This window comes from Talpa occidentalis, unplaced genomic scaffold, assembly GCF_014898055.3.
Source record: "Talpa occidentalis isolate TD23 unplaced genomic scaffold, MPIMG_talOcc4v2.1 talOcc4.14, whole genome shotgun sequence".
NCBI classification, from domain to species: domain Eukaryota; kingdom Metazoa; phylum Chordata; class Mammalia; order Eulipotyphla; family Talpidae; genus Talpa; species Talpa occidentalis.
Genome location: NW_023601433.1, coordinates 75,583,963 through 75,611,571, shown reverse-complemented (window position 1 = coordinate 75,611,571; position 27,609 = coordinate 75,583,963). Strand labels below are relative to the sequence as shown.

The 27,609-nt window shown below is 36.6% G+C and overlaps 1 protein-coding gene across 7 annotated transcripts in view; it reads right to left on the bottom strand.

The window, feature by feature from the left end:
* The window catches only part of HORMAD2 (HORMA domain containing 2), an 88,430-nt gene that overhangs the window by 15,078 nt on the left and 45,743 nt on the right, over positions 1–27,609 (bottom strand). For 5 of the 7 annotated variants that reach the window (XM_054695245.1, XM_054695244.1, XM_054695246.1 and 2 more), the window contains one exon: positions 3,783–5,067. In XM_054695245.1, coding sequence (XP_054551220.1) covers positions 4,963–5,067 — 105 coding nt within the window. In that variant the 3' untranslated portion in view covers positions 3,783–4,962. Of the gene's footprint in view, positions 1–3,782; positions 5,068–5,186; positions 5,413–27,609 lie in introns of those variants that run through there. The other 2 variants (XR_008551865.1, XR_008551863.1) reach the window with 2 other exon arrangements.

The window sequence follows — 27,609 nt, the reverse complement described above, 5'->3', positions numbered from 1 at the left end:
TCCAAATGGACAACATTCTGGACAACTCAGTTTGAACACCTTTAGTGACAGGGAACTTATTACAGCCAGAAGCAGAGTCACCAGTTGACAATTCTAATTGCTAACAATTAAACATAACTAAACAATTAACAATAAAAACATTAAAAGGCTGATTGTCTCTCAAGCGCAAGGAACTTTGCAAGATCATTGGGGGGAAATTCTTCAATATGTGGAGTCCAAATCTGCCTCCCTGCACTTCTTCCAAATGGGTCTGTCCTACTCGTTGGAACAATTGAGATTGTATCTGTGTTCCCAGAATTTCATGACATCCCCACATATATTCGAAGATAGTTACAAAATTCTCTTCAGATTTTCTTCTCTGTTTATTAAATCTGTTCTCATATCACAGTCCTGAAGTAAACTCAGTTTTATTATTAGCAAGTTTCTGTTGTAAAATGTAAATATTGGAGGGCAGCTAATTAATCTGATATTTCCCTTCCATCAAACTATCCTGAGGGAAAGGGAATTTCAATTTGGGGAAAGGAGTGGAGAGGGTTTTGAGAATGGCAATTGGGAGCATGGTTCAAGTGCTAATTCAGGCTTGGAGAGAGTGTTGATGCAGGATCTGGGTATGCAAAAAGCAGCACAGGGATCTAAATTTCTGAGAGTAAGAAAGAGGATATGCCATGAGTTAAAAAATAGTAATAATTATGAACATCTGTTGAACAATGACTGTATGTGTGTTTGTCAATTAGCTTTAATTTGCTGCTCAATTTTCACAGCAGCGTTACTAGGTAGCTACCATTAAGATCCACATGTTACAGATTGAAGAAACTGAGGGCTAGCAAGTTTAAATAACTTGTCTAGAAAATGACATTCAGGTTTTGAAGCCATCAGCCCAGGCTATTTTTTAACTAACTTACTATGAAAATTTCTCAGGCCTATCCTACAGCCAATTTGTAATCTATCCAAATGGAACACAGATGCCCCAGACTCCTCCAGTCAAATAACTACTCTCAAAGTCTACTCTTACACCAGGATTTTGTACATGCTCTACCAGCCTGTCTTGGATGTTTTTTGCTATTTCAATCAGCTTACCTCTTTACCCCTTCCACAGGGAAACCCTTCTATGGCTGAACCTCATAGCACAATTAAGGCCAGACTAAAATGTTTAAGAGACTTTTTTCCAGGGTCCCCTATTCAATGAATTTCAGGTGCAACTTCCAGTCAGGTTTCAGGGATCAGTTTAACCACCACCGCCCTTCTTTGACATCACAGTCAGCAGTAGTGAACCCACCACCTCTTATAGGAGTCAGTCTCAACAAATTTGATATTCCTACAAGGTAAAATCCTATTTGCGATGATGCTGTACAGCCAAGGGGAAGTTAGATGAGCAGGTTAATATCTCAAGTGTTCCCACTTCTGGATAGGACCTTGGCTTTACCACTGCATAACCAAAGTGTTCATTAAGGTCCCCAGTGGCACTCTTGTCAATGACAGAAACTGAAAACTGAGTAGCAAGTCTGAGTCAAGTCCTCATTACACAAATCACACAATCACACTTAAAATACTAGTTTTTAAAAAATACAAACTAATTCCTAAAAAAGAATACATTTAGGACAAAGGCCTTTTCTCACTTATATGGAATCTAGAATCATACAACATAGAGGACCTCACCTGTCCTCTTACAAGCATAGTGTGTTAAGTCTCATTTTATCATCTGGGATCTCCTTCAAATGATGATGGTTATAAATGAGCATTATTTTTACTATAAGAACCAATGAAAATCTCTTAAAGTGCCAATACTATTGGATTTGAAACCATAAATTGACAATTCCACTCACTGGTTCTAATGATTAGTGGTCTTTTTAACATACATACACTACTTTGAAATTGTATGAGTGCAACTTTGATACTGATGAATATTTCCAGTTTCTGGCAGAGGTAAGATGGGGAATGAAAGAACTCAGACACCCCAAGAGAGGGGAAATGAAGATGCGGTTTTGGTGCCTAGACTAATCTATCTCTTTCCAGTTAAACCAACTTTCTGTAAAGACAGAAAAACCCCAAACAGCAAAGTCAAATTTCCCCTGCATAATATTTAATTCAACAATGTCCCAGTTTCCAAGCTATCATCATCTAATCTTTGTCATCACAGTGAAGAACCAAGCAGAGTCAATGTGAGGAAATGGTAATGTAGAGACAGCTCAGGCTCCCCAGCTCATATCCTCATACCTAAGCTTTCATTCTTTTTACTGAAATTTCAGCTCCTCAAGGAATTTGAGTTTACTCATTCCAATGCCATTAGCAACAGAAATTAATAGACTAGAGAAAATATTTTTTTCTTCCTAATAAATCATTCAATAAACAGAATTGAATACACTCCAATCTTGATACACTCCAACTGGTTGCATATATGAGCTGTGCTGCATAAAATCAGCCAGTTCGCATTTTCTTGGTTCCTAAATCCTCCTGATAACAGATCTCTTTTTCTATGTGCCCAGCTAAGGATATATATCCAGCAACCTCTCTGTACACACACTGCATCACACATACACATTCCACCTATTGTCATCAATAAAAGATTGTTTTCTTGGGACAGAGGAGTGTTAATAGAGGCAATAAAAATCACTATAGAAAGGTTCTGAATGGATTCAGATTGCAGACTTTGACTACAAAGATCTGTCAACCTTAAGCTAATTTTATGAAAATTGTAAATATAGGTTGAGAATTGAATTTCCCCCTTTAAACAAAATGGTCCCTTTTAAAATCAGGATTGACTAATTACTCCTCGATAACTATTTTGCTTTTAAGATTCCTAGAGTCTTTGTAAAGCTCTTTTGTGTTCAAACACTTGTAGTAGAAGTAAGCTCACTACCTCACAAGGTAGCCCATTTCAAAATACTGACAAACTGTGAAGTTAAAAAGTTCTTTACCGGATGGTCTCACTCATAGCAGGAGTTTAGAAAACCTAAATAAGGGACCAGGAAAAAGAGTAACAGGGACCAGGAAAAAGAGATACACTACAGGGGGCTTGGGGTGGGGAATAGGAGGGATTGGGTCAAAATAAGGGGGGTGCAATTGTATGGGGAATATAACCAAGATGAAAATGCATACATTGTGCAAAAATGAAAAATGATGTAAGAAATATATATATATATATATAAAGTTCTTCTTTTTGACCTCTTGTAGCTTTTACCAATTTGGTCTAAGATCTACCCTTTGGAAAGACACAAAATAAGCCTAATCCCTCTATTAGACAACTAAATTCTTTTGGTGATTCGCTTAAAAGAAATTGTGATGACTCAGGCTATAAGAAACCCAGTACTTTTCTCCTCCTTCTCCCTTCAGTAGCAGAGTGAGCTCATGTGAGTATACTTAATTTGCTGGGGAGATGCTCCTTCCTGGCCACCCTGGTTCTACAGCCCAATTTAAGACTTCAGTGTGTCGGCTGACTGTGGGCAGTCAGAAATGGATACAATAACAAAGGACATTGCCAGTCAGGTAGGCCCCCTCAGGTTCTCCTATGTTACAATCACACACAGCCTTCTGCTGGCTAAAGTGTATATTTGACCCCAGAGTTTCTCCTCTTATTCTGGGTATAAGACTCTGGGTTCTTAATATTTTGAGTACATGAAATCCAAGAAGTTTTCCACAAGGTCCTACCCTTGAGATTTTTATTTAGTAAAAATGAGGCAGGCCCAGCAATTTGTATTTTAACAATCACTCCAAGGACTAATGTCCTTACCACACTTGGAGAAACACTGACCTTAGTAAAGAAAAAAAGATGAGCAAAAAAAAAAAAAAAGTTACATTTTGCTTTTATTTAGCCAGAAAGTATACATATTTAATATTGAACTTATTGCTTATATATATAACTTATATATTGTATATATGACATAAATTATTTATCCATTTAAATTATTAAATCCATGTTATATAAATAGCAAAATTAATACTATGTCATTTATTACTAAGCTGATACTAATCATTAAGTCTATCAAAATTCTTTCAGTATAAGGAGAAGATTAGTAGCATCATCTGCCAATTAAAGATTGATAAACTGAAGTGTTTATTGGGAAGCACTCAGAATTGGGTCTTGAGAAGAGAGCTAGGCTCCTGCATTGCAACCTATTCCCCAGTCTTGAGCTGGCCAACAGTACAGGTCCTAGTGCCAGATTTCAGGAACTTACTAGGGAGAGTACATTTTAGTCTACCAAATGACTGATCAACCTCTTGATTGAAGTTAACAAAAATCAGACGTAGATAAGCCTCACCAAGCACATCCTATGCAATTCTGTGGGATTCTAATTAAGCTATGAAGGGATTCTAGTACACAGGTTACAACAAGTTAAAACACTTCACACTAGTCTAAATGCCTTGTGTGAAAATACCTGGGGAATTTAATTATGAAAAGAAAACCCTTCTTTCCTTTGAGAACAGCAGTTTATTTCTTTTCAAAATAGCTGCTGAGGTTGTTCTACAAATATAAAGAGTATTGCATCTCTAACTCAGCCTTGAAGTAATGCAATTTCTTTTCTTTTTTTTTTTTTTAAGATTTATTTATTTATTTATACAAGCACTGGGTACAGTCAGAAGCACGGGAAGGTGAGAGAATTCACCAGAGCCAGAGTGGGGAGCAGAGCAGGCAGAAGGACCGAAGTACACTGCTGAGGGGAGCAGCGGGCGAACCGGCACTGCAGACGCTGTGGGCAGCTTCGCAACCCAGCGCTCAACCGCTGCGCCACCGGGGAGGCCCTGAAGTAATGCAATTTCAAAGCAGCCCTAGTGACCTTGTTTCCTTGGGGCAGAGTTAACCCATGTTCTATCCAGTAACTTAGCACTTAGTAAGTTGACTTTAAAAAGTTGAGCAACACATTTAGCAAAAGGTTTTAGTGATAGGAACTTACTTTTCTACTAAGACATTTCATGTAAGTTTGTTGCAAAATAAAATTAGAATAAATGTAGTGAAGGCATCTACTGTCATTTTCTGTCAGGAATGAAGACTTTCACTGGTTCGCTGACCTTCCTCTTCTTCCTGAAGCTCTCAGAACTTTGCTGACTGTACACATAATTCATTCTTTGAATCTGTGAGAATCATCAGAAAGAGGCACAATTCAGCAAATACTTTGACGTTGTACAAGGAAGGCATCTACAAAACAGGTAGACAAAGCATTAATTCCTCTAGTCACATAACGGGTCCAAACCTGGTTTCCTGTGGGCTGGTTTGGCCCTGCAGAGTCCCTAGTGCCAGTGTCCAAGTCTGGTATCCAGGTTTCAGGACCTGAGGTTTTCTGGAGGCAGCCAGATTCAAGGACAGTTTCTTGGTTCTCTTTAGTGAATTCAGAACATTAATTTCTTGAGGAAGAGTTCTCAAGGTGCAGGGCCAACAAGGAGCGATTAAGGGTCAGATGAGATCTAGGGCACTGATTGCTTTAGAGGCAAAAATAATTTAAGTCCCATTTTCAGTTAGCAGAATCATACATCCTTATAATTTCTATCATATGTTCAGATTAATGAATTAGGGAGGATCATGATCCTTCTTTCTGCTTGGATAGAAGTGTATACTATTGATTAAAGGGAAGTTCAGTAATTTATCATAGATACATATTTCCTCATTGGGCTGAGCTTTGGTAAAACTCTTACAACTTTTCATTTAATTTAGTGAGCAATTAGCTGTATTAATATCTGTTAGATAATCTCAAATGCCTGAAATTCCAAGAAACACATAGAAGATAATTTTATTTTTCCAGCCAGTTGATGGGAGGAAAGGTTTTTCCACGTTCTCTGTTCTTTCTTTAGCAGGAAATGGAGTAAGATACATATTTTTAAGCAAGACTTGTCAGACTCTATCTAGTCGAGGTTCCAACATTACCCTTTGTTGTGGCTGCCATAGATCCAAGTTATTATTGATATACACTCAAAATATCAATAAAGCATTTTTACTATTTAGAACCAAAGATTGGGTCTACAAATAGTTAATTAGTAATTTATCCTTTAAGTTTTAGAAAACAGTTGAATTTCTGATCTCAAAACCACAAATTCCCTTTGGCTTAATCTGAAATATCAACCATGTAAAACTCTGAGAAAATAAACAGATAAATGATTTGCTTAGATATGTATAAGTTTTAAAGAAAAGGAAACAGCAACAACAACAACAAAAAACACGAAGCACAAAACCCAACTTCTTTATCTAGTAGATGGACTTGTTAGTGTGGTAACAAGTCAGAAAATTTCAGCTTCTCTAGAAATTTTTCTTGGGCAAGTTTTCCTTTCAAATAAAATTATCCTTATTTCTGTCTGGGAAAACATGGCTGTATAAATTCTCTGTTGATAAGTTGGCCTTATAAATAATAGTTTTGTTCTCTTTTTCTTGTTACTGAAGTAAACCAGAATTTTATTATAAGTTTTAGAACTGTAATTTTATTACAGTGAGTTAATCAAAACATCTTCAATAATGTACACAATTCTCAAGATAACCAACAAGGTCTAGGAACACTCAATGGTTTATAGAAAACTAATGTGTTCAAAAGCAGGGTGTAATCAGAGGACACTTCCTAACATAGATGAATAATCTATATGAACTATTTAAACCATGAAAAGGAACATTCGAAAAACATGTTTGAAGTGTATTCCAACTAATGATGCCAATGTATATTTGATGACTGTCAGAAGGATAACCAATGGAGATAAGAGAGGTAGGCAGGTTAATAACTTCCACTTTCTGGTTTAGCTAACTTCATGGGTGGAAATGGTGTTCTCTCAGGTAGAGAAAACAATGGGAATTTTGAACCTACTGAGTTTGGAATGCCTGCAAAACCCCAAGTAGATATATTGAAGAAGTGACCTCGATGGAAGCTGGAACTCAGGAGAGCAGTCTGGAGATAAATTTGTCATTCTTCAGCATATGGCAGTTATTAATGCCATGAGGGTGGGGGAGTTTGCTTACTAATGAGAAATCAGAGCTGGAGAAGGGATAAGGGCCAAGACATCACCTGAAGGAACTCCAACATTTAAAGATTAGGTAAAGATGGGCTAATAAAGGAGATTGAGAGATAAAGGAAGACTAGCATATTTTCATGTCAAGAAAGCCAGGGGAAGAGAATTTTAAGAAGAGTGAGTGGAGAAAATAAAAGGGGTGATGGTGGATGTCAATAGTGGTAAGTTACTGAGAGGTCCAGAAAGATGAAGACTGAAATATGTCATCTGATTTACCCATATAAAGGTTATTAGGTGCACTGGATTGGTGGGGGCAAAAGTCACCCTGAAGTTAGTTGAAGAGCACATAAAAAGTAAAAGAAATTGAGAGAGCAAGTACATATATTTTTAGAAAAGTCTAGATTGGAGAGACCAACTCAGTCTGGGGAATTTACAGAAAGTTTCTTAGCAGTCCATCAGACTGAAACAGTGGTGAGATTGGGGGAGGTCATTCTAGATGGAAGGTTCAACATGCTTAAAGACACAGAATCATGGAAAGTATATGGGTTAGTGAGAAATGCCCATTTATAAGATTGGCTCATAGGGTTAGTTGTTAGGTATCCAACAGTCTTATTAAAAATGCAAATCCCCCTTTGAATTATGTATTACTCAATATGATGTTAGTATAAATAAACTTATCAAATGGTTTCCAAGTAGCAGCCTTCAGAAAGCTGGGCTTCACAGCCTTTGGAAAGAAGACAGAAGTTTTCATAGAAAGAGCAGTTCAGAACACAGTACTTGCTTTGCATTAGGAGGCAGACCTGTGCAGGGAACCAAGGGGATGTGCAGTCCTAGGTAACCAGGAAATAATTCTGTGAATACTTAATGTGCCGGGGTGAGAGTGCAGTGAATTTTGCTTACTTCAAAATTATTTGTCAGGTCAGTCCTTACCAGCACAAATTTATAATCAGCATAAGCATAAAATCTTTGGATTTAGAAGTTCCCAGATAAGGAATTTTATGGTTCAGAAAAGGTCTGCATTCCTCTAAGTTATTGTAGTAATGTTAGTTTTGATTCCTCTCCCTTAATATTTATCTTTTTTGCATAATGAAAGGTAGAACAACAGTGACCATAAAATAAATGTTATTAGGATAAATGTATCTCAGGTTAACATTGTGGTGAATTAACAATAAAAAAACCCCAAATGCTTAAAGACAACACTTACCTCCAACTCCAATGAAGCTATAAGTTCTCTGATATATTGGCAAGTATCTCATATTTCACTAGGACTCATGAATAGTTTGCCTATTCATTTACTTTGTTGGTTGTCCGTAATGACCAGGTTCTAGAACATGGTTATTTCTATTTTTTAAAAAGATATATTTATTTATGCATACCAGAGCTGGGGGGCAGGCCAGAGGTGTGGGAGGGTGTGAGAGGATTCACCAGAGACAGAGTGGGGAACAGAACAGGCAGATCTAACGATATACACTGCTGAGGGGAGCCCCGGGTGAGACAAGAGAGGTCTGCTGCACCATGTGGGTCACCTCCCTGCCCTGGGATCAAACTCATGCTCCAGTGGCTGCGGATAGCTTCACAGTGCTGACACTTAACCCCTTGCGCCACTAGGGAGGCCCATGGCTATTTCTATTTAGGATGTAAATATGTAGTTTTCTAAAAGACATAGTCAGATATTTCCATTTATCTCCAAATATTATATCAGTTATCTCTTCTTCAACTCTAAGATATCAAAAAGCTTTAAAAATCTATAATTAATCTGTTTATTCCTCAAACATTTTTGAGCACTTCTCTGTGCCAGATACTGTGCTAAGCACTAAAATACAAGTCCAGTCAAAGATACACTTCATGTCCTAAAAGAGGACCTGGTAGGGAGAAATAAAAAGGTCTCGGATGAAATAATAGTCCTGTACGAGGTACAGCAGGGGTTCTAAAGAGATCTTATCAGCTCTTCCTGGGGAAGCCTGTAAGGCTTCAAAGGGATGTGAAGTTGAATTAAGTAGTGCAAGATGGATAGACATTCACCAAGCACATTGCGTTAAGGTTTGAGGTTGCAGAGATAACATTCTAGACAAAAGATGCATAGGTACAGGGATATAAAGCAGAATGCCTCTGGAGAATTGGGAATAGTTCAGTGGGACTAACAGGAAGGCATGAGGTGGTGGCTGGGTCATACAATCTCATTCTTTCAAGTTTGGGAGTTTGCAGTGTAATAGAGTGCCACTGAAGGGTTGTAGGAGCAGATTTGTTTTTAGGAAAATCCCTACGATGGTAGTATGAGGGTGGACTGGAGAGGAGTGAAGCAAGAAGCAATGAGGCTACTTCAGAAGAGAACTAATCCAAGTTAGAACAAGAGCAGCAAAAAGGTTAGAGAGGAGAAAACTAATAGGCAGAGGGTTGAGGAGAGACTGAATGCCTAAATTTGAACTCTAACATGGCTTCATCGTTAACTGGAATGAGCACAGGGATAACAAATGAAAGAAAGGAACAAAAAAAATGACCACAATAGGTAACAGAGGAAAATGAGTGGTGGGTGATAGGAACATGGTGGAGAGGATGGATGAAAAAATAATTGACTCTGCTTTCAAGATTTTGAATTGGAGGCAAAATATACAAATGAAGGTATTCAGCAGGGCACTATGTGACCTAGAGCTCAGGTTGAAGGAAATTGCATCAAGAACAGAAAGAAGTACTTATTTTGGACAAAAGATGGGGTATAACTTAAAGTCTGAAGGAAGGGGGAAAATTTATATAGATATAGGTACATCTTTATATGGGAGCAGGAAGCTAAATGATTCATACTTGGTGGCCTTTTAAGTTCTGTGAAGTAGAATTTATTTAGGTCAATCTGCTTAGAAAGGGATACAATTGGTCTTGCATGGCACTTATTACTTATGTGGTCAAAGCATGGTAGGCTGTATTTGGACAGTAGAAAAGGAAGTCAATTAAAGACTTTTAAAGCTAATGTTAACTGTTGCTTAACACCCAGATAGTTTTAAAATAGGAAAATACTTAAGTTTGACATATTAAAAATTTTGCTCCTTTTTACCAACATTTGAATGTTTACAACAGAGCACATACTGTGCTAAGAATATCACAAATGTTATCTCATTTATTCATCACTATAACTCTGTGAGAGCAGAGACAGGGCTTTTATTCCTCATTTTTAGATTCCTTAGAGAAATGAAATTACTTGTTCACACATTTACTAAGTGGAGATTGTGAACCCAGATCTCCTGATTTCAAACTTAATGCTACTTGTAATTTTCTTATTCAACCCAAAAGGTAAAACAAGGGTAGGAAATTACAGGACAGGTCATCAGACCTCTACAAAGGGCTCAGAGGTTTTACTCTGGGGTTGACTGTTTTGGGGAGGTGGGGGCATACAGCCTATCAAGACCTCAAACAAAGCACACCCAAAGCTGAATTAATTGTTTTTCCTCTGTAATCAATTTTTCCTCATGACTTTTCAATTTCTGTTAATCACCATTTATTTCCCAGTCATCAAAGGTGGAAAATATAGTCACCTTCTCTCATTTCCTAATGCCTACACAGAGTTCTTGTAATGAGTAAATGGAATAGCACAGATAGAGCACCTGTTACATCTCACATGAGCAAGTCATTCAGTGACTGATACTGCAGTAGGTACCCTCTACTCCAGCTAAACTGGATTCTTGTGGTAGGCTGACTGCCCCCACCCCATGTCCATATTTTAATCCTAGACTGTTATCTTATATGGCAAAGGGTTGGGGGGGATGTCTCTCTAGTTGAGATTCAAAATCGTGAGAGGAACAGATTATCCTGAATTATCCAGAGGGACCCCACACATGATCACATACATTCTTATAAGAGGGAAGCAGAAGATACGAACACAAACAGAAGAGCATACAACATGACCACCATGGCAGAGTGAAGTGATATGGCCACAAGCCAAGGAATGCCAGCAGCCAACAGAAGTTGGAAACAACAAAGAACAGATTCTCTGATAGAGCCTCCAGAGGGACTACAGCTCTGCTCACCTTGATTTCAGTCTAGTTACACTGATTTTTGGACTTCTGGCCTCTAGTGAGAAAATATATTTTTTTAAGTCACCAAATTTGTGGTAATTTGTTACAGCAGCCCTAGAAAGCTAATATAGTTACATTTACCAAACATACCTCATTTTTTCCCCTCTTCTCTATTTCCTCCATATTTCAGAAAACAGAAATCTTCAATTACTTTCTCTCTTTCAATTTTTGAACAATTCCTTCAAGGTCATTCTCTAAAAGTATTTCATCTACAAAGTTTTCCAGCTATTCTAATCTAGTTTGATTTTTCTTTCTTGAAGGACTACCCAGAGCAAATTTTTATAACTGTGTGTTTTTGATAACATATTTGTAAATATATAAATGTGCTGGGTTTTAAGTTCTTTAGGAATTCATTTGTATCAATATTGTGGTCTTTAGGCCTTTTCTCTTCAAAACCTATGGTGTGTCTTTGACACAGTAGGCATCAATAATTCTTTTGTTATTTAGCTCTCCTACCTATACAAGTATTCCCTTACAGTTATTCATATATCCAGGAGCTGTACTGCCTATTATGGTAGCCATTTGCCACAGGTGTCCAAATTAGTAAAAATTAAATAAAATTTAAAATTCAACTTCTCCATTACATTATCACATTTCAAGTGTTCAGTCACATGTAGCAAGAAGCTACCTATTAGACATTGCAGGTATAGAAAATTTTCATTATCACAAAAAGTCCTATTGGACAGAACTGCTCTGTAGAGGCAATATGGGTATAAACTAGGTAAACAGAAAGTTTCCCAGGACCATGGGGATAACAGGAACACAAAAACTAGAAATAACTTTTCTTCAAAATGTACTTATAAAAATAACAATTTCCCCAATTAACTTATGAAGTCAATGCCATTTCAATCAAAATTCAAATATATGTCTTTTGGAACTTATTGAGCTGATTCTAATGGTCATCTACAAGAGAAAATGTATAGAAAAAAATTTAAATATCAAAAAAGAATAACTATGAGGGGGAAGATAGAAAAACACAATATAAAGTTAGAATAATTAAAACATGGTAGTAGTTAACATAGGAGTATACATGGATTAGTGAAATAGAATAGCAAATCTAGAAACAAACATGTATATATGGGAATTTGATAGTAAAAGTGGTATTCAAATGAGCAGGGCAGGCTATTTGGGTGGTACCAATGTAACAGGAAAAAGTTTTCACACCAGAAAAAAATAAGCCAAATTAGCTTAAGGAACTAAATGTAAAAGAGAGCTACAAATGAGAAGAAGGTAACTTAAGATTTTGTTTATACAACCCAAATGCCCAAAAATAGATGACTGGATCAAGAAGATGTGGTACATATACACAATGGAATATTACTCAGCAATCAAAAAAGATAAACACATGCAGTTTGCAGCAACATGGATGAAGCTAGAAGGGATCATGCTCAGCGAAACGTCAGAAAGAAAAAGAAAAATACCGGATGGTCTTCTCACTCATAGCAGGAATTTAGAAAACTTAAATAAGAGACCAGGAAAAAGACTAATTAATACAAAGTAAAAATCAAAATCAACAAGCAACTATAAACCAGAGACACACTGGGGGGGTGAAGTGGGAGGGAGAGGTAGGAAGAGGAAGGACTAGAGTCAAAATAAGGGGGGGTGTGCAATTGTATGGGGGAATATAACCATAATGAAAATGCATACATTGTGCAAAGATGAAAATGATGTAAGAATTATATAAAATAAAATATTAAAAAAAAGATTTTGTTTATAACTTTAGCACTGAGAAGACTTAAGCAAGGAATAAAATGATAAAACTAGGGAAAGACACCACATGTTCCTATATTGGAAGATTTAATATTGTTAAGATGTTGTTATTACCCCAATAGGATCTACAAATATTATCTGTCAAAATCCCAATGACATTTTTGCTGAAATAGAAAAATCTAAAATTATAGAATCTCAAAGAACCCCCAAATGCCCCAATAATCTTGAGAAAGGAACAGAATTAGAGGCCACACACTTGCTGACTTCAAAACTTATGAGGTTACAGTAATAGAAATAAAAAATGCCAATACTGTATTGGCATAAAAATAGACATAAAGACCAACAGAATAAGAGAGAGCCCAGAAATAAATTCTTACTTATATGATCAAATGATTTTCAACAAGGGTGCTAAGAGATTCCATGAGGAAAAGTGGGCCTTTTCACAAAATGGTGCAAAAGAATGAAGCTGAACTTCTATCTTATACCATATACAAAAACTAACACAAATGGATCCAAGACCTAAATATAAAAATTAAAACTATAAAACTCTGAGAATAAAAGCTTCATAACATTGGAATTGGTAAGGGTTTCTTGGACATGACACCAAAACACAGGCAACAAAAGTAAAAATAGATAAATTAGACTTCATCAAAATTAAAACTTTTGTGCATCCAAGGACATTATCAAGAGAGTCAACAGTCGACTCAGAAGCAGGAGAAAATGCATGCAAGTCATATAAGTTATAAGAGAGTAATACCCAGAAAACATAAGAATTTTACTCAACAACAAAACCAAACAACCCGATTAAAAACTGGGCACAGGACTTGAACAGGAATTTCTTCAAAGAAAATATATACATGGCCAATAAATACATGAAAAGATTCTCAATATCAATAATCATTAGGGAAATGTAAATCAAGACACAATGGGATATCACTTCACGCAATAAGATGGCTTTTTTTTTTTTTCTATAACCAATGGGTTTACATCATTGTGGATTAAAGTATTGGATCTCCTCCCTCAGGTGTTACCACATCGTACACACCACCAAGCCACCTATAGTCCAACACCATCATAGTCCACCGTGCTCCCTCCCACCTTGCTCTTGCCCTTTACCCTCCCCTTGCCTGGCTGGTTAAGATGGTGATTATTTTGTAGGAAACAGAAAATAACAAGTATTGGAGATGGTGTGGAGAAACTGGAACCCTTCTGAATTGTTTGTGGGAATATAAAATAGTGCAATTGCTATAGAAAACAGTATGGCAGTTACTCAAAATTAAAAATGGAATTACTATATGTTCCAGCAAATGACTTCTTGTTATATACCCAAAAAAACCAAAAGCAGGACCTTGAACAAATATTCGTATACCAATATGAGCAGCAACATAACACACAATCATGCAAAAAGGTGGAAGCAATCCAAATACCCACTGATGAATGAATAAACAAAACATGGTACATATACACAATGGAATATTACTCAGTCTTAAAAAGGCAGATTTTTCTTAAAAAGAAATTCTGACATACACTACAACATGGATGAACTTGAAGAAATTATGCTAAGTGAAATAAACTAGTCACAAGAGGACAAATATTGAATGATTCCATTTATATGAGGTACCCAAAGTAGTTAAATTCACAGAGACAAAAATGAATGGGGGTTGTCAGGGATTAGAGAGAATGACAGGGAGTTATTTTTTAATGGGTGTGAAGTTTCAGTTTGAGAAGATGAAAAATGTTCTCGAGATGGCTGGTGGTGATGGTTACCCTTAACGGCACTGAGTCTGTAAACTTAAAGATAGTTAAGATGATTAATTTTATTATATGTGTGTGTTTACCACAACAACAAAAAATAAAAGTACATATAATTTTTAAAAAGAAGAAGAAGCTGTAAAGGTAAATGTATTTCCTGTGGTGGTACAGTCTTTGAAGGAGATAATCTGGAGGATCTACAAAAACTTAAAATGTACGTTTCTGACCCCTAAGCATCTACCCTAGAGGAATGTTGCCATAAGCACACAAAGAGTCACGTTCAAGGACATTCCCTAAACAATGTTCCTTAGGAAAAATGAAAACAATTTAAATGTTCCAGTAATAGCACAGGGCTGAAATAATCTGAGTACTTTATTACTAAGAAATACTTTTATAGTAGTTAAAAAGAATGAGGTTAAATATAAATATACTGACAAGAAAAATCTCCAAGACATATATTAAGTGAAAAAAGCAAGTTTCAAAAAAAGACATTATCCTATTTATTCTTTAAAAATATCTGCAACTCATATATATGCACATCTGTGTATATATAATCATAGATACTGTACTGATATATATTATATATCTACATATATATATATAGTGCTGTCCAACAGAAATAAAATGCAAGACACAATTACAAACCACATATATAATTTTTATATAGAAAAATTTATATAGAAAATTTTAAATTTTCTAAATTTAAAATTTTTATATAGAAAATTTTGCTTTTTTAAAAAGAAGCAGATGAAATTAAATTTTATTTATTTTTTTAATGCACTAAGTCAAAAATATTATTTCAATATATAGTCAACATAAGCTAGAGATATTTTACATTCTTTTTATTGAACAATGTTTTTATAATTCTGTGTATATTTTGCACTTACAGCATATCTCAATTCAAATTAGCCCTATTTCAGGTGCTTAATGGCCACATGTAGTTAGTGGCAATCATATTGGATAACACAATTTGTGTGTGTATGTGTGTTTTAAATGTAAAGCCAAAGGATTAAATATCCTTATTAGTAGTTTTTGAATTATCTGTAATAATGTATTCATGTGCAGCTTGTATAATTAAAGTTATTTTATAAATATGAAGTTCCATATTAATTCTGTAAAAATTAAATCTTATTAGTTAATGTTTATAATCAACATGCTTATTACTTTATCTCATTGTTTTCTTTATTTCAATGTGATGAAAGATTTGTTATGAAACTATTTTTATTTGCAAGCTGGTAAGATAATAAAAGAACATAAAAAATTAAAGTTTACTTGAATTACTACTTAAAATTATAAAATATTCTAAAATATTATTAGATACTTTTCAATTGGAAAATGTCATTTATTTTCCTAGTTGCATATGCTTGAGTAATTAATTATAAATTTTGTGACAGTAAAGGTAGACATATCAAACACACATGCACATACTCAGGCACATACTTGAAATAATTACAAAAATGAAAAAGTTGTTTCTTGATTTGTGACATGGAGGAGGAAACCTATAGGCAATGATATGATGGTGTTATTAGACGTACTAAAGTTGACAGAGGTTTGCTGATTCTTCAAAAAAATAAATAAATAAAAGAGATGAACAGACAATAGAAACAGAATTGGAAATGTGACACCTAGCTTCTCATAGACTTGCAAGATAGGTCATTTGCTTGAATCGGAGTCTGTATACAGTGCTTAAGCAGGTGCTGAAAGGAATATAGTATAACTGTAAGTACAGAAATGACTATAGAGGTTGGCTCCATAAAATATATAAAGACCACTGTGGTATGAAAGCTGAGATGGAAGATCTTTATCAATGTGATATCTAAACCCCAGGTCATAACTGCCTACTCTCACTGGCAGGAAGAAGAAGGCAGAGTAGACTACACTTAGGAACTCTGATTTCCCCTTAATTGTTCTTCCATACAAGGTGGAGGTAAAGAGGTAAAGATACATTTACTAAAAAGTCATATTTTCACTTTAAATTTGCCCTAAATTCATTGAAGAGAAAAGAAAAAGAAAACCCCTAAAGAGAAGCTGGGTGTTTGGAGTGAGGGTGAGTTTTATATGAGGGGAAAACAATTTGATTTTTTTGTATTTTCTGGCAGTTTTTAGCACAAGTTGAAAATAATCAGATCCTTCTTCCTGAACTACCTTTTTTTAATTAAAAAAATATATATCTTAACCCTTTCCTATAATTAACAGAAATTTCTTTTTTTTTTTTAAGATTTATTTATTTACGCAGACAAGAACTGGGGTATAGGCCAGAGTTGCAGGGGTGGGGGTAAGAGGATTCACCAGAGACAGAGTGGGGGATAGAACAGGCAGATTGACTGAAATACACTGTTGAGGGAAGCAGTGGGCGAGACAGGAGAGGCCTGCTGTACCATATGGGTTGCCCCCTGGCCAGGGATCAAACTCCCGCTGCAGTGGCTATGGACAAACTCACAGGAGTTTGTGAGTTTGCGCCACCAAGGAGGCCCAATTAACAGAAATTTCTAAGGTATCAATTTAGTTCAAGTATAGTTATTTAATTGCCTGCTTCCATTTTTTTTTCATTTTCATCAATTTCAATAGTTAGTACAGTCACATAGTATGAAATTCAAAAAGTAGAATAAAAGTCTACAGTGAGATTCTTCCTGTCACTCCAAAGTCACCAAATCTCTGTATAGAAAGCAACCACTATTACTGATTTCTTGTACGTCTTTCCAGAAACTCCTTGGATCATTTTGAAATCAACTGCACCTCTAAAAAACTTAAATTGCTATAAAATTTACAATACCATTCTCTTCAAATTATTTTACTAAAGTTACACCAGGTCTTGCCACAGTAAAGTTAAATGGGGAAGTGGAGGGCTGTGGCCAAGTAACGAACCTATTTACAGGACCACTCTCCATCTCACTTCAAATGGAGGTGGGCCTTTCTTCCCATTACCTCCTTCTTCCTCATCAATAGAACACATATTTTCCTCCTAACTAAAATAAATGAAAGACAACCAAAGAGTGAAGGGTAAAAGATGAGGTTCAGGAAAACAGAGTCAAGTTACCACGCTAAGCGCTGTGGTGATGATGGGAACAGCAGGATAACAGGGATGGGAAGAAGAGTGTTTCAAGGTAGTGAGACACAGATGTATAAACAACACACTAACAAACACCTAACACAGATAAGACGAAGTAAGGGTTAAATAAAAGTACAAGCAGTATGTTGTAGGAATATAGAGGGAGATGGAGAATCGGAGGAGGAACTTTATAATCAGTCCAGGGCTGGTTGAGCAAGTCTGACAAGCTTCTCAAATGCACACATTTTCCCTGACTCATGAAAACCGAGAGCTGGGAGAATGCCAGACCAATGTACTAAAAGCTCAGTCAGTACAATAAGGAAATCTTTTGGAACCAATATGGAGATGAAAACAAATAGCTTTGCACACACTAGAAGACATAAGGAATAACAGTAAAAGTCTTACTGTAGTTTACAACTGGTCCTCAGTTGTTAATCAAAGAAAATCACAAGCATTTTACAAAACTTTAGTAGTTAAAATCAGGGCTGTCTGGCATTGCTCACCTCCAGGAGGCACCATTCACACTGTTGTCTATATTTTAGGCATTGCACACTCAACACAAACATACAAGGCAATACTACTAAGACACTGTTTTTTTTTTTTTTTAATAGAGGCATGTTTTTATTTATTTATTTGTTTGTTTGTTTGCTTGTCTTTGTTTATACATGCACTGGGCACAGTCAGAAGTGCGGGAGGGTGAGAGAACTCACCAGAGCCAGAGTGGGGAGCAGAGCAGGCAGAAGGACCGAAGTACACTGCTGAGGGGAGCAGCGGGTGGCAGGAGAGGTCTGCACGCCATGTGGGACCCTCCTCCGGTGGCCAGGGAGCAGCTGGGGATCGAACCGGCGCCGCAGAGGCCGCGGGCAGCCTCGCAACCCAGCGCTCAACCACTGCGCCACCGGGGAGGTCCAAGACACTGTTTTTTTTTTCACTACTATCCAAATTTCCCCATCATCAAATTTTTACTTGAGATATAAGGGTATTCTTGGGCTAATACTTCCTGTGACATTAAAAAACTAAACATTTAGAATGTTATGAATAGATTTTTTTAAAAAACATATAGTTATTTAGGAGAAGAACTAGGGTGTAGGCCAGAGGTGCAGAGGGTCAAAGGATTCACCAGAGACAGAGTGTGGAACAGAATAAACAGATTTACTGAAATACACTGCTGAGGGGAGCAGCGGGCAAGACAGGAGAGGTCTGCTGTGCCATGTGTGGGTTAGCTCCTTGATCGGAAATCGAAATCAGGCCATAGCAGTGATAGTGCTGAGACTTAACCCCTCACCATCAGGGAGGCAGCAAATTATATTTTCTTTAAAACACAAGGTTGTTGGATATAAACTTCCCTGTAGCTATGCTAAAGAAGATAGCTAGATTATATACCTAAAGTATGACATGTTGTGCATATTTTCCAACATATGACAATTTTCCATGATAGTTTCAAATTAAACACTATTTATTTAGAAATGTAGAAATTTCAGATTGAGCTGGGCCTGAGAGCAGAGTGGAATATCATCAGTGTTGCAGGACATTTGATATATTTTTACTCTGAGGCTTTCAGAATTTAATAATTAAAAGTTGAATGTTTTTCCTTGTTTAAAAAGAACGTTTCCTCAACCCACAAATCTGGAAAACATGACAGTATGTCATATAAAAGAATTAAAAAATAAGATGTGAAATTGATTTTGTGAATGTTTAAAGTTATGACACTGTAGTTCAATTCTTGGTTCCAATATTTCTGATTGGAAAGTACTTAATATCAAGTGAAATGAAGAAGTATTTGTTATTACCAGATACGGCTCTTTTTGTTCTCTGTGTTTTCATTAATTGTTTAGTATGTAAGATTCAATCTTTTAAGGTTTTTTTTTTTTTTTACTTTATGGACATTGAACTAATTTCTGGTGGTTTTTAGAATTTACCCATATTTTTCCTTTTCATGGAAATATTTACACTGGAGATTTCCACTAAGGAATTAGAGTTAATTGCGTTCTCTTGGAGAGAGAATATAGCAGCTGAGGCCATATTTCTAGTGACTTTCTTTTCTTGCCCCACTCTAAGAGAATGTTTCCACAGACGATAAGTCTTACTCTAGCAGGTTCTCATGGAATATTACATATGTAAAATAAGATGATGTGTTTGAAAATATTTGTCACAATATCTGGTACATATTAATCATTCAACACAAATTAGTTGCATCTAGTTGTATATTATCTGATTTGGTAAACATGTGGTTGCTATAAATGAATATAAGTCAGCATGGGGATTAAAAAATCTAATTTATCTCAGGGTTTGAGAAGTACAAGGGATTGCTTAGTAAAAGGGAAATTATATATTCAATAAGTAAGTTTTTCACCTCAAATTCAGCCACAAACTTCAAGTGTTCCTATAAATGCAATAGTGAAAGATGAACTACATATTCTAGAAAATGCCTACCTTAAAATGAAGAAAGCATTATAAGCTAGAGACAGTGAAAATTGAAATGCATACAGATATCCTCTCAAATTCCATCGAAGAGGCAACAAATAAGCTCAAAAATTATTTTTATCTTTTTTTTCATGGTATAGTGCACAGACTAAGGACCAGGGGTCTGGGTTCTGTCACTGACTTGCAAGTTTCCATCACAGTAAAAAAAAAAAAAAGGGGAGGGAGATGGAGAGGGATATATTTGCCATGTACCAAACAGCAATGCTTTGAGGATTAATGACATAATGTCTGTAAAGAGGTTGGAGTTCCTTGGAAAAAAGACACTACATAAATATAAAGTAGTATTAATATTTAGGCTTAGCCCACAACGTGAGACCTGCTTTCTTTGGCTCATGAGGTCATCAACAGTTTTGTAAAGTATGCACAAACACCCACAGAGGAGCCTTGTTAGCTTCCTAATAAGTGGACTATAAAGCTAATCTGACCCACCTGGTTAGAACAGTCACGGAGGCCATGTTCCCTTTTCATAGTCTCAGAGAGGATACAGATGGAGAGTGCTTGACTCCTTAAAGGAATGAGACATGGCCAAGAGAATACTTCAACATTTTTTAGGGCTTCCCAGGAATGCAGTAGGAGTTTGGGAATGTTTTGGCTTAGAATTAAACAAAAGTCTAATCATATCATATCTTGATTTAAAAGAAAAACTAAATTTGCCTTTCTCAGACAGAAAATTTGGAGTAAGAGTAGGAATGAGAAACTACTTCTTGGAATGGTTAGTTTATGTCTTTAAAGGATTTGGGTATATTTTGGATCTTTGCAAACTTAGATATTTTGTCTTGGGAAAGTTGTAGACTCCAGGGGTTGTAGTTTCTTTGAAGGCAATATCCTGACTCCTCATTGGTGTTTCATCTCTATGTAACTGTTATCAAGGATGCTCATATAGATGACAAGCCAACAGCCAGTATCATTCTCAATGGTGAAAAGCTGAAAGCATTTCCATTAAAATCTGGAACAAGACAAGGATGTCCACTCTCACCACTATATATAATACTGGAAGTCCTAGCCAGAGCAATAAGACAAGAGAAAGACATACAAGGAATCCAAATAGGAAAAGAAGAAGTCAAACTATCACTATTTGCAGATGATATGATAATATACATAGAGAACCCCAAAAACTCCACAGAAAAACTAATTCAACTCATCAATCAGTTCAGTAAAGTGGCAGGATACAAAATCAACACGCAAAAGTCAGTAGCCTTCCTATACACAAACAATAAATCTGAAGAAGAAGAAATCAAAAAAGCCATCCCTTTTATTAGCAAAACAAAAAAAATCAAATACTTGGGAATAAATCCAACAAAAGAGGTAAAGGACCTATACAAAGAAAACTATAAAACACTGTTAAAAGAAATAGAAGAAGACACAAAGAAATGGAAAGACATCCTTTGCTCATGGATTGGAAGAATAAACATTATTAAAATGGCCATCCTACCAAAAGCAATATGCAGATTCAATGCTATTCCAATAAAAATTTCAATGTCATTCTTCAAAGAAATAGAACAATTATTGATGAAATTCATATGGAATCACCAAAAATCCCAAATAGCCAAAGCTCTCCTGAAAAAAAAGAAGGGAATGGAGGCATCACACTCCCAGACTTCAAACTATACTACAAAGCCATAATCATCAAAACTGCATGGTATTGGAACAAGAACAGACACACAGACCAATGAAATCAAATAGAAAATCCAGAAATAAACCCACAGATTTATGGTCAACTAATCTTTGACAAAGGAGCAAAGAATATGCATTGGAGCAAAGAAAGTTTGTTCAGTAAATGGTGCTGGGAAAACTGGCTCACTACATGCAAAAGAATGAAGCTTGACTACTACCTAACACATGCAAAAGAATGAAGCTTGACTACTACCTAACACCATGCACAAAAACCAACTCAAAATGGATTGAAGAACTAGATATAAGACCTGAAACCATAAAATACATAGAAGGAAATATAGGCGAAACACTACATGATATGCACATCAAAGACATCTTTACAGACACATCACCCAAAGCAGTGATAGTGAAGGCAAAGATAAACATCTGGGACTACATCAAATTAAAGAACTTCTGCACAGCAAAAGAGACAATAACCAAAACAAAGAGAAACCCCACCAACTGGGAGAACATTTTTGCACACAACACTAATGATAAAGGACTGATCACAAAAATCTACAAAAAGCTGATGAGACTCAACAAAAACAAAGAAAATAATCCAGTCAAAAAATGGGCAGAAGAGCTAAAAAGAAACTTCTCTGAAGAGGAAACGCAAATGTCCAACAGGTATATGAAAATATGTTCCACATCACTTGTAATCAGGGAAATGAAAATCAAAACTACAATGAGATACCATCTTACACCAGTGAGAATGGCACATGTTAAAAAAAACTAGCAACAACAAATGTTGGCGAGGGTGTGGAGAAAAAGGAACTCTCTTGCACTGTTGGTGGGAGTGCAAACTGGTCCAACCACTATGGAGAGCAGTGTGGAGATTTCTCGACCTACTAAACATAGAGCTTCCATATGATCCAGCAATTCCACTCCTAGGTATTTACCCAAAGGACACAGAAACATCAATTCCAAAGAGCACCTGCACCCCTGTTTATAGCAGCACTATTTACAATAGCTAAGCTTTGGAAACAACCCAAATGCCCAAAAATAGATGACTGGATCAAGAAGATGTGGTACATATACACCATGGAATATTACTCAGCATTCAAAAAAGATAAACACATGCAATTTGCAGCAACATGGACGGCGCTGGAAGGGATCATGCTCAGCGAAATAAGCCAGAAAGAAAAAGAAAAATACCGGATGGTCTCACTCATAGCAGGAATGTAGAAAACTTAAATAAGGGACCAGGAAAAAGAATAACTGTAAGAAAGAAAATATCAAAATCAACAAACAACTATGAACCAGAGACACTCCATGGGGGGTGGGGGAGCGGGGAAAGGAGGGCTTGGGGTCAAAATAAGGAGGTTGTAATTGTATGGGGAATATAAAAAAATAAAATTTAAATAAAATGTGGAAAAAAAAAAGGGTGCTCATATAGAGGTTTTAGTTTTAAAGTATCAAAGAACAATCAATTCAATATAGATACTGCCCTGCAAAGTTTTGTGGTATAACTGAATGATAATATTGTGATGAAATACTACATTTCTCAGTTTTTAAAGATAAAATTAATTTTGATGTAAGGGCCTCAGGCATAAAAACCACCACCTTCAAAATGTAAGGTTCACAAACTTACCATCATTAGTGCTTAGCAGTGATTCTGAGGATGTGTCCATAATACCAAAACATTTGAGCAAAAGATGGAAAAAAGATGAAGAATCTTTCCTTTTTTAAGTCTGACTGCTTGTTTTTACATTGATCTAATTAGGATGTTCTTTCAAAAATGGTTTGACTTTTGTCCACTAATTGCTATGGTATTTCAAACTGACATTAATAACATATGGTTTTTTAGGGGAAATGAGACAAATGTCGTAGCCTCCTTGACCTGTATTTACATCAACTAGAAAGCATTTTCTAAATAAAATATTGAACTTTGTTCTTCTTACTCTTCCTGTATATTGATAAACAGTTTAGTTCTTATGCTAGTATTAGGTGTGGCAGAGCAAGACAGGCATCCAAACAGAGAGTGAGCAGGGTGAGGAGACCATCTATATAAGGATAGGCCTGCTGCGAATAAGTCAAATGGAATGAGGAGGCCTCACAAGCATGGGTGACCCACATGAAGAGTCAGAGTCTGAGCAGGGTAAAGTGGATATTGTATCTATGGGAGGAAAAGCCCAAAGGACTGGTTGTTCCCAAAGGACTGGGAGTCCTAGAAAGGTAAGGTGGGTAACTCTGTGAGTGGGAAAGGCGAGCAACAAAGGGAGTTTGGTTACATTGGACAGGACTGATAAGTAATTATGTTAACTATAATAGGAGCCAGGTTTCTCACTGCTGAAAGAAATAAAAAATATGTAAAATAAGAAAACCAGAATGATTTCCATAGTATAGTATTGGATTGGGACTGGTAGTATAGAAGTGAACTCATGAATTTTCATATAGAGACATAAATATAGGGGTGTGTGTGTGTGTGTGTGTGTGTGCATGTGTGTTCATATATATTCTCTAGTTCTGTGCATTGAAAAACTTCACATTTTGGCTACTAAAAGGAACCACTAAAAAACTAGGAGTCTTTGGAGAAGCGGCTGATTCCAGGACTCGGATAGGAAAAACACAAGGTGAGCATGGAATGCTTTGTTGTGCCAGAATGTAAGGAAGTACACAAACAATTAGGGGGGATATAAGAGAACACAAGAGCAAGCTTAAAGATTCCTACTGGTTAAAATCTGAGATTAATAAGTGTATCAACATAAATAATGATAGTAATGAGTAAAATAGTTATCCATGAGTTTATAACTGATATAAATAATGAATAAGTGAGAAATTTGAGGAGTAATGGGATAATTTACAGTTTTTTAGTACTTCTTTATGAACTGCTTTATTAATTACAAAGAAAGAGTAAATTTACCATAGAAAAACCTGGCAGAAAGCACCTTAATCAAGTGATCAAAATAAACACCAGTAATAGACAAATTGAAATTACATGCCACTTTTGTGGCATTCTAAAAAAGACGCATACCCTGAATCTAATCTAATCTAATCTAATCTAATCTAATCTAATCCATTTTTTTTTTTAAAAGATTTATTTATTTATTTATATAAGCACTGGGTATAGTCAGAAGTGCGGGAGGGTGAGAGAATTCACCAGAGCCAGAGCGGGGAACAGAACAGGCAGACTGACGAAATACACTGCTGAGGGGAGCAGCCGGCGCGGCAGGAGAGCTCTGCATGCCATGTGGTACTCTCGCCAGTGGCCGGGATCAAACTGGCACTGCAGAGGCTGGGGGCAGCTTCACAGCCCAGCACTCAACCTCTGCGCCACCAGGGGAGGCCCAATTCTAATCCATTTCTATAAAAGCATGTCAAGGTTACAAGCTAAAAGAGGCTAAAGAAATTTAACAATTAAATGCAAAACATGATTTAACCTGCATTATTTTGGTATAATGGACATTATTAGTATAACTGGCAAAAGCTGGATGGAGTCTGAGGGTTAGATGATAGTAATGTATCAAAATTAACTTCATTTTCATGGTTATGTTATGATAATACAGGAAAATGTTCATGTTTCTAAGAATTACATACTATCTTTTATTACATACTAAACAACTGGTTCAGAAAAAATATTATTTGTGTTGTGTTTGCAGAATTTCCATAAGATAGAGAGTATTTCAAAATAAAATATTTTATACAAAATATTATTTCAGAAAAACAAAGTGTACACTTTCTTGTTTTTTTCCTTTTGGTATATTTTTTACTGACAAATATTATGGAAACCAAAGATATCTCTTCTCTTCAAAACTATCTAGTTTTGTTTTGTGTTCATGGATAAGTGAGGTGTCAATAAATTTTGCTTGTTGTAAAAAGAGAAAGAAGGCCAAGGAAGATGAAGATGAAGGAGTGAGGGGAATTGGCAACCACTAAGGTCAGCACCTTGGGTTAGAACAAATGGTTTTGAAGGCCATAGAAAAGGAAGTGACATGAACACAATTGTATCTTTAAAAGATAATTCTGGATGTTTTGTGTCAAACCATACGAGGACAAAAATGAAAGCAGGAAGACAACTGTAGGGGTAATGTTTACTTGGATTAGAGCGGTAACAATGAGGTAATGATAAGTGCTTAGATTTGAGATATATTTTGAAAGGAGAACTCATTGAACTTGCTGATGGACTTGATATGAGTTATAAGGGAGAATAAAGGATAGCTCCTAGAATTTTAGTCAGAGCAACTGGGTAAATGATGATGTCATTTACTGAGATGGGGAAGGCTGAGGAAGTATCTAATGACAGGAAAATAGTTAAGAGTTGTATATTGGACAGTGGAGTGGTAGGGATGAATGTCTGATTAAAATGAGTTAGAAACAATAGAAAGCAGGGAACTAGACAGAGCAAGCACAGACAATTCTCTTGCAAGGTGGACATGATGTGGGTCACTGGAAAGAACAAAGACATTCCAAGCAAGAGGAAAGTATGATTGTTAAGATATGGAGGCAGAAATGAACTTGGCTGGTTCTTGGACAGTGAGAAAACTGACATAACTCAAAAAATGGGAACATGTTGGGTAATAGTGGGAAACAAGATAGGTAATGTGGAGCCAGATCATGACCAATCTGAAAGCCAGGTAGAGGTGTTTAGACTTGATGTAGTAGGAAATAGGAATCATGAGATAATTTGATTAGGGAATTGATATGATGAAAGTTAAATTTAAAGAAGATTAGACTGGCAGTGATATGCGGGATAGAGCTGGAGGTGTGGGTGAGCCTGGAGGCTGTGGAAGCAATTCAAATGTGAGAGGATGAAGGCCTGGACTGGAGTTTTGGCAGTAAGGACAGACGGTAAAGGGGAGACCAAGGGGAATGTTGATATATGACTAAATAAGGGAAATGACTTTAAGTTTCTGAACTTAAGGGCCTCCCTGGTGGCTCAAGGGGTTAAGTCACGGCACTATGAAGCTAGCCACAGCCACTGCAGCATGAGTTCAAACACTGGCCAGGGAGCTGATCCACATGGCGCAGCAGACCTCTCCTGTCTTGCCTGCTCCCTTCAGCAGTGTATTTCAGTAGGTTTGCCTGTTCTGCTCCCCACTCTGTCTCTGCTGAATCCTCTCCCCCACCCCTGCACCTCTGGCCTGCACCCCAGCTCTTGTATACATAAATAAATAAATCTTTTTTAAAAAAGATTCTGAACTTAAGACATAAAGAGAATAAAGGTAATGGTAAGAAGAAGAATATCTAATAGAGAAACTTGTTCTGGATATGGCTTGGGGAAGGCAGTGGTAAATAAAAGGATGACATACTGAATTTTACTTGGTAGTAGGACATCAAGGTGAAAATGCCTAATAGAAGGTAAAAGATATAGAATTGATGTTCTGGGGCATGGTCAAGGCTCAAGCTAGGACATCCAGGAGTCACAGTATATGTGCGATGCTTAAGTCCCTGAAAATGAACGCATACTCCAAAAGAAAGTTTGGAAAGCTTGAAGAATGTATGGTCAGAGACCTTGAAGATGTTGGGGTTTGCCAGCAATTAGTAGTGGGAGGAGGAACAAAAGTGACAGAGAAACAGATGACAGGTCAGACAGAGGGAAAAGAATAAGAACAGTATAATATCCTAAAAATAAGGAAGGACATTTAAAAGAAAGTGTATAGTTAACATCATAAAATAGGCCAAGAAGAATGAAAAAGCAAAGACTAAGACATATCGATTTAAAAAATCGGGCCTCCCCGGTGGCGCAGCGGTTGAGCGCTGGGTTGCGAAGCTGCCCGCAGCCTCTGCGGCACCGGTTCGATCCCCAGCTGCTCCCCGGCCACCGGAGGAGGGTCCCACATGGCGCGCAGACCTCTCCTGCCGCCCACTGCTCCCCTCAGCAGTGTACTTGGGTCCTTCTGCCTGCTCTGCTCCCCGCTCTGGCTCTGGTGAATTCTCTCACCCTCCCGCGCTTCTGACTGTACCCAGTGCTTGTATAAACAAATAAATAAATAAATAAAACATGCCTCTATTAAAAAAGTCATTGTTTATTTTGAAGAG